Source organism: Hevea brasiliensis, chromosome 16, assembly GCF_030052815.1.
Source record: "Hevea brasiliensis isolate MT/VB/25A 57/8 chromosome 16, ASM3005281v1, whole genome shotgun sequence".
NCBI classification, from domain to species: domain Eukaryota; kingdom Viridiplantae; phylum Streptophyta; class Magnoliopsida; order Malpighiales; family Euphorbiaceae; genus Hevea; species Hevea brasiliensis.
In genome coordinates, this window is record NC_079508.1 from 65,751,030 (window position 1) to 65,764,668 (window position 13,639).

The 13,639-nt window shown below is 35.3% G+C and overlaps 1 protein-coding gene and 2 pseudogenes across 1 annotated transcript; all 3 read left to right on the top strand.

The window, feature by feature from the left end:
• Positions 1-1,081: 1,081 nt before the first annotated feature.
• Positions 1,082-2,607, top strand: LOC110670262 (polygalacturonase-like; annotated as a pseudogene).
• Positions 2,608-3,203: 596 nt separating this feature from the next.
• On the top strand, positions 3,204-5,114 carry LOC131174698 (polygalacturonase-like; annotated as a pseudogene).
• Positions 5,115-11,341: 6,227 nt separating this feature from the next.
• Positions 11,342-12,780, top strand: LOC110670257 (polygalacturonase-like). Its single transcript, XM_021832236.2, has 4 exons — positions 11,342-11,767; positions 11,863-12,152; positions 12,245-12,473; positions 12,562-12,780. The coding sequence occupies exons 1-4, from the start codon at positions 11,342-11,344 to the stop codon at positions 12,778-12,780; spliced, it is 1,164 nt and encodes a 387-aa protein (XP_021687928.2).
• The last annotated feature ends 859 nt before the right edge of the window (positions 12,781-13,639 follow it).

Below are 13,639 nucleotides of genomic sequence, written 5' to 3' on the forward strand. Positions count from 1 at the left end.
ATTGAATATATAATTGATTGATTATATAATTTTTATTTTTTTAAGTTGACAGCAACATTAAATTGAGAAGAAGAAATTATGGAATAAGAGGAAGATTTGGAAATTGTTTTCCATAAATTATTTTCTAGACTAATTGATTATAATTTTAGAAAATTGGTTTCTATTTTTTATTTTAAAAAAACTAAGTCTAAAAATTAAAACTCTATTTTCTAATTTTTTAATATTAATTTTTTAAAACATTAAAAAATTAACATAATATCGTGGATGTAAATAAATCTTATTTTTCTTCGTTTAAAGATGAAGAAAAATAATAAAAAAAGAAAATAAATATGTTTTTTTTATGAGACTCACAATGTTGAATCTCTGTAATAAATTTGAAGTGTGATTATAAAAAGTTTAAGTTCATATAAAAATAAATTTAATAATTATTAAATTAAATATTTATATATAGATTCATATATATATATATATATATTATATAATTTTATTAATTTTACATGAATTTTGATATTAATATTTAATTTAATAATTATTAAATTAATTTTTATATAATGCGGAGTTTATATTAGATGCTTCCATAATTTTTAAAGAAAATAAAATGGAACGAAGCAAAAAATTAATTAAAATTATTTTTATGCTCTCGTAATTATAATTTATTTTTATTTAGCCTAATTTGCTTATCTCTTACATAATAAAGTTAGGTGTGAATCCTGCTCTTCTAATTTTCATTAATTTCTTTCACCTTACCTTCCTTCCGTTATCCAAATAGGACATCTCTTATTTTTCTTTTTTTTTTTTCCCTCCAATTATTTGTAAAAGTAAAAGAATTTAATACTACTAATAATATATATAGTTTTCAAATTAAACATGAAAATTTGCCAAATAAATTTTAATTCTTTCACTTAATTTTTATTTTTGAATAAGCTCTCTCAAGTCTCAATAACCGCTGCTAAGTACTAAACTTACTTCAACTTTCCACTCATTTTCAACTTCCCACTTCTTCTTCTGTATTCATAACTACCATACCCTTGTTAGCTTCTCTTCTTTTTCATTGTAATTTCCTTTTATTCAGAAAATTAGCATGGCAAGATCAGTCTTCTTCTTCTTCGTTTTCTTCGCCTTGCACTTCAACTCATCATTTTCCCGAAAATACTATAACGTCTTAAGTTATGGAGCGGAACCAAATGGAGCAACCGATTCAACGAAGGCCTTACTTCATGCATGGCTTTGCAGCCTGTGGCTCTAAAGATTCAACCATCATGTACGTGCCTAAAGGAAGGTGCCTGGTGGGCTCTATGGTCTTTAGAGGTGCCTGCAAAAGCCCCGATATCACCATTCTGATTGATGGGACGCTGGTGGCTCCAAGGGATTATCACAATCTTGGTCAAGCAGCCAAATGGCTTAGCTTCGAAGGAGTTGTTGGCGTTTCCATTGTGGGTGGAGCACTTGATGCTAAGGGATCACCCTTGTGGGCTTGCAAAGCCAAATCCAGTAACTGCCCCAGAGGCGCTACGGTACTACTACTGTACAACAATTTTAATTAGTAAAAATACATATAAGAGTTTATTCTTTAATTCCAACAGAACTAGATTAATAGGTAATTTGTTTTCTTGCAGACACTGAGCTTTACCAACGCAAACAACATAAAGATCAATGGTTTATTGTCATTAAACAGCCAGATGTTTCACATCGTGATCAATGGCTGCCAGAACGTGAACATTGAAGGGATCAAAGCGATAGCTGCTGGAGACAGCCCAAACACAGATGGTATTCATGTCCAATTATCTAGCAATGTTGTGATCATGAACTCTTCAATTAAAACAGGAGATGACTGCATCTCCATCGGCCCTGGTACTAAAAACTCGTGGATTGAAGGAGTTAAATGTGGCCCTGGCCATGGCATTAGCTCAGATATTATACTCATTCCAGACCTTCTAAATTATTACTTTAATTGCCTTATCTCTCTAACCTATAATTAATTTCTTTTTCTTACTACTTTAAGCATTGGAAGCGTAGCCAAGGACATGAAAGAAGAAGGAATTCGAAATGTGACCGTCAAAAGAACCATTTTTGCAAACACTCAAAATGGGTTTAGGATCAAGTCGTGGGCTAGACCAAGCAATGGATTTGTCCAAGGAGTTCGATTCATGGATGCTATTATGCATAATGTTCAAAATCCTATTGTTATAGATCAACATTATTGTCATCGATCAACATTATTGTCCTCACAATCTCAATTGTCCCAAAAAGGTAAAGAATCAAAATTTTTCATAAAGTATTATTTGGAAAAAAAAAATCAAATGATATGGATTCTTTATTAATTAATGTTCCGCTTCATGTCATCTACAGGTATCAGGGATAAAAATCAATGATGTAATATATCAAGAAATTAGAGGAAAGTCAACTACACCTGTTGCTATAAAACTTGATTGTAGCTCCAAATATCCATGCGGTGGGATTAGACTACACAATATAAATTTATCCTACTTAAATCAAGCAGCTCAATCATCATGTGCTAATGTGCTGGGGAAGACAATTGGCTCAGTTAAACCCGATGGCTGTTTGTTATTAATAGGAAAATTCATCTTTAGATGCGTTTTGCTTTAGTTATCATAGAAAAAAAAATTCATGAATATATAGTAACGATTATTAAATTAAATATTTGTATATTAAATTTATATTCTCGTTATATATATCTTAACTAATATTTTTTAAATTTTAATAAAAATATTTAATTTAATTATTATTAAATTCATCTATATTAGACGCAAAATTAAAATTAAAATTTTCCATGGTGACGACAATAGCATGCTTTTATTTAGGAGTGAATCCTCCGGGTGGTTTTTGACAATATGATCAGAAATTCACTAACAATAGAAGCACCATATCACACAGACCTGGAACTGCAATATTATGTGATGAAAGACCATATCTATTCTACCCTATTGTAGCATTTAACATTTTTCGATTCTTTTGTTCACTGGCCATAATCGTTCGTATCATTGGCATAATCAAGGTCACTCACCATTAGGTTGATCCTAATAACTATACCATTTGGGGTTTATGTCTTTTCTGTTAGTTGTGTATATATATCTCCCTTCATTCTTTCTCAATCTTGTATTATTCTTCTTGGGTTTTCTGCTAATGATTCCCTTATTAGCTTAATCAAGTAGACAGCCCAAAGGCAAAGAAACAACGCCCACATGATCAAGTTCAGCAATTGCTGTTGGTGATTGGAAAAATATATACATAAAGGTTTATGCGTATATACTGAAGTTGTTTGAATATTGTTGCCGTCAAAGACATTAATGAGCACCTACATGTGGCTGCTCTAAGCATGCTCCTATCCGGTGGCGGAGCTACTTGGGGACCAAAGGAGGTCATGGCCCCAAGAGGAACTCACCGCCTTTTTTTTTTTTATTTATGGATATTTTAAATTATATTATTTAAAAATTTATATATATTACATCCAAAGGGAAATAAAAACTAATTATGATATAAATTCTATATTTTTTTTTCCAAATTTCTAATTAAGCTACTTATAAAATGTCATTGTCTTTAAAAAATTATGTTTTTCTGATTTTTTTTTTAAATCTTTGCAATGGTCCTGATAGGCCAAATATTTCTTTTTCTTCAGGCCCAAAGGGTTGGATTGACTTTAAAATTGACTCAACATCATTGTGGGCCTATGCCTATCTTACAATAAGGAATAAAGTTAATTAAAAAAGCCTATTGACTCTGAAATATGTATACCGATATATATCGTTGACATGGCTTTGCAGCCGATTCAACCATCATGTACGTGCCTAAAGGAAGGTGCCTGGTGGGCTATGGTCTTTAGAGGTGCCTGCAAAAGCCCCGATATCACCATTCTGATTGATGGGACGCTGGTGGCTCAAGGGATTATCACAATCTTGGTCAAGCAGCCAAATGGCTTAGCTTCGAAGGAGTTGTTGGCGTTTCCATTGTGGGTGGAGCACTTGATGCTAAGGATCACCGCCAAATCCAGTAACTGCCCCAGAGGCGCTACGGTACTACTACTGTACAACAATTTTAATTAGTAAAAATACATATAAGAGTTTATTCTTTAATTCCAACAGAACTAGATTAATAGGTAATTTGTTTTCTTGCAGACACTGAGCTTAACCAACGCAAACAACATAAAGATCAATGGTTTATTGTCATTAAACAGCCAGATGTTTCACATCGTGATCAATGGCTGCCAGAACGTGAACATTGAAGGGATCATAGCTGCTGGAGACAGCCCAAAAACATATGGTATTCATGTCAAATTATCTAGCAATGTTGTGATCATGAACTCGTCAATTAAAACAGGAGAATACTGCATCTCCATAGGCCCAGGTACTCAAAACAAGTGTATTGAAGGAGTTAAATGTGGCCTAGCCATGGCATTAGCTCAGATATTATACTCATTCCAGACCTTCTAAATTATTACTTTAATGCTTATCTCTCTAACCTATAATTAATTTCTTTTCTTACTACTTTAAGCATTGGAAGCGTAGCCCAGGACATGAAAGAAGAAGGAATTCTAACTGTGACCGTCTATAGATCCATTTTTGCAAACACTCAAAATGGGTTTAGGATCAAGTCGTGGGCTAGACCAAGCAATGGATTTGTCCAAGGAGTTCGATTCATGGATGCTATTATGCATAATGTTCAAAATCCTATTGTTATAGATCAACATTATTGTCATCGATCAACATTATTGTCCTCACAATCTCAATTGTCCCAAAAAGGTAAAGAATCAAAATTTTTCATAAAGTATTATTTGGAAAAAAAAAATCAAATGATATGGATTCTTTATTAATTAATGTTCCGCTTCATGTCATCTACAGGTATCAGGGATAAAAATCAATGATGTAATATATCAAGAAATTAGAGGAAAGTCAACTACACCTGTTGCTATAAAACTTGATTGTAGCTCCAAATATCCATGCGGTGGGATTAGACTACACAATATAAATTTATCCTACTTAAATCAAGCAGCTCAATCATCATGTGCTAATGTGCTGGGGAAGACAATTGGCTCAGTTAAACCCGATGGCTGTTTGTTATTAATAGGAAAATTCATCTTTAGATGCGTTTTGCTTTAGTTATCATAGAAAAAAAAATTCATGAATATATAGTAACGATTATTAAATTAAATATTTGTATATTAAATTTATATTCTCGTTATATATATCTTAACTAATAATTTTTAAATTTTAATAAAAATATTTAATTTAATTATTATTAAATTCATCTATATTAGACGCAAAATTAAAATTAAAATTTTCCATGGTGACGACAATAGCATGCTTTTATTTAGGAGTGAATCCTCCGGGTGGTTTTTGACAATATGATCAGAAATTCACTAACAATAGAAGCACCATATCACACAGACCTGGAACTGCAATATTATGTGATGAAAGACCATATCTATTCTACCCTATTGTAGCATTTAACATTTTTCGATTCTTTTGTTCACTGGCCATAATCGTTCGTATCATTGGCATAATCAAGGTCACTCACCATTAGGTTGATCCTAATAACTATACCATTTGGGGTTTATGTCTTTTCTGTTAGTTGTGTATATATATCTCCCTTCATTCTTTCTCAATCTTGTATTATTCTTCTTGGGTTTTCTGCTAATGATTCCCTTATTAGCTTAATCAAGTAGACAGCCCAAAGGCAAAGAAACAACGCCCACATGATCAAGTTCAGCAATTGCTGTTGGTGATTGGAAAAATATATACATAAAGGTTTATGCGTAGATACTGAAGTTGTTTGAATATTGTTGCCGTCAAAGACATTAACGAGCGCCTACATGTGGCTGCTCTAAGCATGCTCCTATCCGGGGGCGGAGCTACTTGGGGACCAAAGGAGGTCATGGCCCCAAGAGGAACTCACCACCTTTTTTTTTTATTTATGGATATTTTAAATTATATTATTTAAAAATTTATATATATTACATCCAAAGGGAAATAAAAACTAATTATGATATAAATTCTATATTTTTTTTTCTAAATTTCTAATTAAGCGACTTATAAAATGTCATTGTCTTTAAAAAATTAATGTTTTTCTGATTTTTTTTTTTTAAATCTTTGCAATGGTCTTGATAGATTAAATATTTCTTTTTCTTCAGGCCCAAAGGGTTGGATTGACTTTAATATTGACTCAACATCATTGTGGGCCAATGCCTATCTTACAATAAGGCATAAAGTTAATTAAAAAAGCCTATTGACTCCAAAATATTTATACCGATATATATCGTTGACATTTTTTTATATCAATTTTACATTTAGCTTTTGTTAGAAGAAAGAATACAAGTAATGAAGAAAAGGATTGTGTATTTGTCTGTGTCCCATTTACAGAGATATTACATCTATTTATACATGAGAATATGAACTAATTTGGACAAGAATAATAATTGCTATAATTATGCTACACAAATCTCCTATAATCATCTTGATTCTTGTAATTATGTTACACAAATCTCCTATAATCATTGTAATTATGCTAACACCTCAAACTCAAGGTGGTAGCACAGCCAACTTGAGTTTGCTTAAGAGATCCGGAAGCGAAGTGGAGGATGCGTTTATATCGTGGTTTGTGTGAGAGGAGATAGGAATCAAACATATGGTGCCATGAGCAACATGATGACGTACAAAATGACAATCAATTTCGATGTGTTTGGTACGCTCATGAAATACATCATTATGAGAAATCTGTATGGCACTTCTATTATCGCAATGGAGTATTGTGGCAGAAGAATGAGTGACACCCAAATCGATTAATAACCACCGTAACCAAAGTAATTCGGATGTAGCATCGGCAAGAGCACGATATTCAGATTACGTGCTAGAACGTGCAACAACGATTTGCTTTTTGCTACGCCAAGAGATAAGAGAATTACAGAAGAAACAATAACGGTTGTAGAGCGGCGATCCGGATCACAGTAGCCGATAATACTAGGGAGGAGGTTGCGGAAAAGTGCAAACCATGTAAAAGAGTGACTTTGATATAACGAAGGATGAGAAATGAGTTGAGCGAGGAGCGGACATAAGGATGAGCGACATATGAAATATCGTGAGATAAACAAGACTCCGACAAAGTGCCGATATAAAGTAGGATCATCAAGAGGAGTGCCATCAAGAGGTGTAAGTTTGCAATTGAGCTCCAATGGGGTTGATCTTGTTTTGCTATCGGTGATGCCGAGAAAGTAAGTCGGATGCATACTTGGCTTGAGATAGATAATAGCCATCAATTTTGAGAAACTTCAAGGCCCAAAAATAGTGAGAGAACGTCTTTCATTTCAAAATGTTGATTGAGATAATGTTGTAACTCTAAAATACGGATGAATCATCTCTGTTATTATCATATCATCAACATAAAGCAGAAGAACAATACCAAGTGAATAATGAGAATCATGTGGACTAGAGAAAACCAAGTTGAGCAAGAGTGGAACTAAATTTGGCAAACCAGGCCACAGGAGCTTGTTTTAATCCATATAAGGCTCGTAAGTTTGCAAACCTTATGAGGAGAATGATAACCGGAGGAGGATGCATATAAACCTCTTACATTAAATCACCATGAAGAAAAGCATTTTTAACATCCATCCGGAAAAGTTTCCATTAATAGCTAAGAGGCTGCGAATAGATGTTAATCGGGAGCAAAAGTTTCCTCATAGTCGATACCATACTCTTGAGTGTACCCTTTGGCTACTAAGCGAGCTTTGTAGCGTTCAATAGTTCCATCGAGCGGGTCTTGATTTTGTAAATCCATTTGCAACCAATAGGAGTCTTGTTTGGTGGAAGATCAACTAAATCCCAAGTATGAGTTTTCTCTAAAGCCCAAGTTCATCACCATAGCTTCGCCAAAGAGGTGCCTCACGATAAGAATGAGGCTCATGAAGGGTTGCAATAGTAGAGTAACAATGAAAATCAGAAAGATAATGAGGAGTTTCTCTTACATAGAACGACGAAGAGTAGTGCTAGGAGGAGATGCGGATCAACAGATTCAACGAGCGGTGTAGTTGGGCTAATATTGAGCACATCACAATCACTGGATCGGGACTTGGAAACGACTCTTTGGAGGAGTCGGTGAAAAATAGAGAGTCATTGTGAGTGATGAAATTTGGAAAGAGAAGAGAACATAGTATTTTCCCAAAAGGTAACATGACGAGAGATCGTAACTTATTAGAAACAGGATCCCAACAACGATACCCTTTGTGTTCAATGCCATAACCAAGAAAACAACATAGACGAGCACGGGGTTCTAATTTGGTATGTTCATGAGGTTGTAAAGAACAAAAGAAACACATCCAAAAGGTTTAAGGATGGAATAGTCGGAGGTTGTCCAAACAACTTTTCAAAAGGAGATAAATTATGAAGAACCAAGGTAGGAAGGCGATTAATAACATAACATGAAAAGTGCTTCTCCCCAAAATTTTTACGGACATGAGGCGAGAAAGAAGAAGGAATCAAGAATATGGCGATGCTTGCGTTCGGCTCGCCCATTCTGTTGAGAGGTGTGAGGACAAGAACGTTGAACAACGGTGCCTTGTTGACTAAGCTGAAGCAAAGAAGAATCGATATTCCATGGCATTGTCTGTTCGGAGAATTTTAATGTCACAAGAGAACTGAGTTTTAATCATTTTTGCAAATGTAATGTAAATTTGTGATAACTCAGATCGATGTTTCAAAAAATATCCAAGTAAACGAGAATAATCATCAATAAATATTACAAAATAACGAAAACCATTTATTGAAGAAATAGGAGAAGGACCCCAAATGTCGAATGAATTAAACCAAAAGGAGTGCAAGTAGTATTATTATGGGAAAAGATAATGCAGGTTGTTTTGCAAGTGACAATTTAAACAATTAAATGACTCAAACTTAGTAGATCCTAATAATCCACGAGAAATTAAAGGTTGAATTTGGTAGAAGCATGACCAAGACGAAGATGCCATTGGTGAATGGAGGAATTAGGGATTGTAGCTGCAGACACAAATCTCGAGGAAGATGTAAAGATGTAAGCTCAAATAATCGACCCACTCTGCGACCCTCCCCAAGAATCTGTCCCGTTTGTGGATCTGTGCACTGACACCATGGTGAGAAAAATAACATTTAGTCCTTTTTCACACAACCGACCAAAATAAGATTGAGTGCCAAATTAGGGATATAATAGGTGTCGGAGATGAAGATTTGAGGTAGACACATGACCTATGTGTGATGTTCATTTTAGTACCATTTGCGGTATGGATTGGTGGTAAGGAAGATACGAAGACAAGAATTTAAGATTAGTGGTCATATGATTACAACATGCAGAGTCAAAAGCCAATAAGAATTACCGGAGTGGCGGACATGGCGGCGGAGAATTAGAAGAGATAACTGTTTGAATAGTGCCTCAAGATCACTCATGGTGATGGCGGTAGAGCCCTCGAGAGGAAGATCCAGGGCTTTGAGACATTCTTGAATTTAGAATGCCCTCCTTTTGATCTTGGAGGGCGTGTGGGACAATGTTCAAGAATATGACCGTAACCATGACAATATCGCATTTTATGGTAGGACAATATGCAAAAGCATGACCAATTTGATTACAATTCTTACGAGTTGATTGCCGATTACGATGTGAGGATCGAGTAGTTGCAAGAGCGACTTCAAATTGAGGAGTTTTATCCAAACCGAGACGAGTCTCTTCAAAAATAATCTCTTGAATAGCGGTTTCCAATGATGGGAGTGGATTTGATGTAGCGAGGACGCTCGAACGGCCTCATATTCGATCGAAGAGCCATTAGAACTTGAATGAGATGAAGATGATCTTCACCGATTTTGGCACGAGATATTTGATTCCAAATAGGTTGGACCAAGAAAATCATTCACGATTGACCGCTTCTTGTTTCAGATTATGAAGAGTAGTCCACAACCGATAATAGTGGGCAAGTCCGATATCGATTAGCCAAAAATCGATTTCTTTTGCGAGTCATAATTAGCAACCGGATGTGGATGGGGTATTGCGAAACGGTGATGATCGATGATTTTTACTATCCCAATCCTCAAGGCCAAATTTTGCATCGGTTTCATCGTTCTCTCTTGTCGGCGTAGTGATATCTCAACAATACGCCAAAGCTACCTATCAAAAACTTTTCATTCCTTGAACCCAAAGATTATAGTTGGAACCAAATAGGTTTTGAAATATCGATTTCTCCATTGATAACAAGATGAGGAAAAAAATGGTATAATAATAGGTATGAAAGAATGAAGCAGGTTGTAGAGAGAGCGAGAGAGACCCCAAAAACTAGAAATAAAAGTTTTATGGCTCGATACCATGTTAGAAGAAAGAATACAAGTAATGAAGAAAAGGATTGTGTATTTATTGTCCCATTTACAGAGATATTACATCTATTTATACATGAGAATATGAACTAATTTGGACAAGAATAATAATTGCTATAATTATGCTACACAAATCTCCTATAATCATGCTGATTGCTGTAATTATGTTACACAAATCTCCTATAATCATGCTGATTGCTGTAATTATGCTAACAGCTTTGTATTAATTATGGCCACAAGTTTATCCCAAAAAGCTTTTCTTTTTTTTTTTTTTTTTTTTTTTGTCTATTATACATTCATCAGGAAGCATATGAAGGATATTTGAATAGGTCAGCTTAGATTGTCCATATCCTATGGTTTCTTAATGAGTTTTATTTTGTGTTTTTTTAAACATTAGAGTACGGACATGGGAACGATAGGACACAAGAAAACGGCCGGGCACGTCGCCATCCTTGGAAGTGAGGGGGCTTTGTACATATACAAAGGAACTCTGCATGCATGGATTAATTGTCACGTTAACAGCCTTCTCTAATTTGACATACCTATATTGACAATTTGGGTAATGTTGATAAATTAATTGTTCCATTGCTCTCTAATTAAGCAATACTGAGGTGGTGGCCTGGCAAAATGCTCTTCACAGAAATTGACTGCTACAACGGTCTACGAAGCCGAAGGAATATATGCTTTTAATTGGAAAGAAAGGAACCAATACGTGTATTGGAGGAGCTGTTTGTGCTCTGGCGCAGCTTTCTTTCAATTCCCATTTTTGAGTAAGCTCTCTTAAGCCCTACACTATTCATCTTCATCTATAACAGTTACTCTTTACGGAATTTATACATATAAATACCTTATTAAACCAAACTTCCCCACCATCGAGCTCATCATCTTAATTTTCAACTTCCTATAACTTGCACGTAAGTCTTAATTAAGTCATAACCACCTCCGCTATTAGCTTCTCTGATCTCTCCTTTTCTTTCTTCTTATCCAGCAGCAAAATAATTAACATGGCAAGATTACTCTTCTTCATTTTCTTTGCCTTACACATCAATTCAGCATTTGCCACAACAATCTTTAACGTCTTAACTTATGGAGCCAAACCAAATGGATTAACTGATTCAACCAAGGCCTTCCTTGATGCATGGACAGCAGCATGCGGCTCTGCAGATTCGACAATGATTTACGTACCTAGAGGAAGATATTGGCTTGGCTCTATGGTCTTTGCAGGTGGTTGCAAAAGCCCTGATATCACCATTCAGATAGATGGAACCCTAGTGGCTCCAGGGGATTATCGCATTCTTGGCCAAGCTGCCAACTGGCTTAGCTTCGAAGGAGTTGCTGGCGTTTCCATCGTGGGTGGTGCACTTGATGCGAAGGGATCACCCTTGTGGGCTTGCAAAGCCAAAGGCAACGATTGCCCAAGTGGAGCTTCGGTACTACTTAATTATATCTAATATCATATTCGTGAAATTCAATTAATTATTAGAATTAGTTTAATGGGTAATTGAATTTTTTTGTTTGGGTGCAGTCACTGAGCTTTACGAACTCCAACAACATAAAGATTAAGGGTTTATTGTCATTAAATAGCCAGATGTTCCACATTGTGATCAATGGCTGCCAAAATGTGAATATTGAAGGGGTCACAGTGATCGCTGCTGGAGACAGCCCAAACACAGATGGTATCCACGTCCAATTATCCAGCAATATCGTGATCACTAACTCTACAATTAATACTGGAGATGACTGCATCTCCATTGGCCCTGGGACTCAAAACTTGTGGATCGAAGGAATCAAATGCGGCCCTGGTCATGGCATTAGGTCAGATACTAATTTATCTCTCACAGCTTGCTTGATTATTATTTGCATATTGCCATGAACATCTATAATTTTGTTTCTTACTACATTTGCAGCATTGGAAGCTTAGGTAAGGACCCAGAAGAGCAAGGGGTTCGAAATGTGACGGTCACAAAGACGGTCTTTGCAGGCACCCAAAATGGATTCAGGATAAAGTCATGGGCTAGACCAAGTAATGGATTTGCCCAAAGGATTCGATTCATGGGTGCTATTATGCGGAACGTTCAAAATCCCATTATCATTGACCAACATTACTGTCCTCATAATTTAAATTGTCCTAATCAGGTAATTAAAAAATAATGAATCTTATACACTATTAATTGAAAATTAAATGATGTTTTTTAATTATTAGCTTATTTTACGTCGTGTATAGGTATCTGGCGTGAAAATTAGTGATGTGATATATCAAGATATTCGTGGTACGTCAGCCACACCAGTAGCTATAAATTTTGACTGCAGCTCTAAGTATCCTTGCAATGGAATTAGATTGCAAAATGTAGATTTGACATGCTCGAATCAAGCAGCTCAATCATTTTGTGCCAATGTGCTCGGAAAGATAATTGGTTTAGTTCAACCCAATGGTTGCTTGTAATTCATCTTTAATACACATTTTGTATGAATTGCCAATGATGAGAAATATAAAATTATTCTTTTTTTTTAATAAAATTATTATTATCTTTTTAATTTCTTAAATCCACCGCTATTTATGCATGTTAAAAAACAGAGGTATTTTTATTGCAGACTAGCTGTTAATTGAGGTGGAGCCATATATATATATATATATATATATATAGACTGGATTCTGAAGCAATCCTTTTCCTCTTATTTAAAAATTAAATTTTACAAAAATTTAAGCAGTTAACTTTTTTTTAGTTAATTCTCATATCGAAATTTGTAAAGGAGCTATAGGATGGTAAAATTGAATCTCTTTTATAACTAGAAGTTTCTGACAACTAATCAATCGCATGCCCTCTCTCAATTCTGGGGTAGTAAGCCATAACGTTCGCCAGATTACGCCAGGCTTTTCGGAACCTTGCCATGTACCCCTACAAGGACAGCATTAATATCACTGCACTAAAAACCCCGGCTGAGGGACAATACAAGTCTTTGAGATTGCACGGCATACCAAGATGTCACATAGCAAAGAAACAGGGGTATCACGAGTGGTAGAACAATCAAAGGCCACTTTGGCAAGAGATTGTAGATTATTCCCATTGATACAACAAATGCTGCTGTATTCAAAACCGAGAATAGATGCCACACATACGGCAACATAGAGATCAAGACCGGTAATCTCACACGGTAAAATGCACTCCGGTTGGTATAGCTGGCTTGGCTGTGGGTGTCTTTAACATTAAAATTATGAAATAGTGAAGTAGGATTGCCCTGCCAAACTCCGTCTGGAGGGCTGAGCACCGCCTGGTATGTGGCTGTTGCTATTAGTACAGCAA

Excerpts from the sequence above, each read along its gene's own strand:
- LOC110670257 (XM_021832236.2), top strand. The coding sequence starts at position 11,342 with ATGGCAAGATTACTCTTCTTCATTTTCTTTGCCTTACACATCAATTCA. Across the intron at positions 11,768-11,862 it reads ATTGCCCAAGTGGAGCTTCG|TCACTGAGCTTTACGAACTC; the intron begins GTACTACTTAAT and ends GTTTGGGTGCAG. Across the intron at positions 12,474-12,561 it reads ATTTAAATTGTCCTAATCAG|GTATCTGGCGTGAAAATTAG; the intron begins GTAATTAAAAAA and ends CGTCGTGTATAG.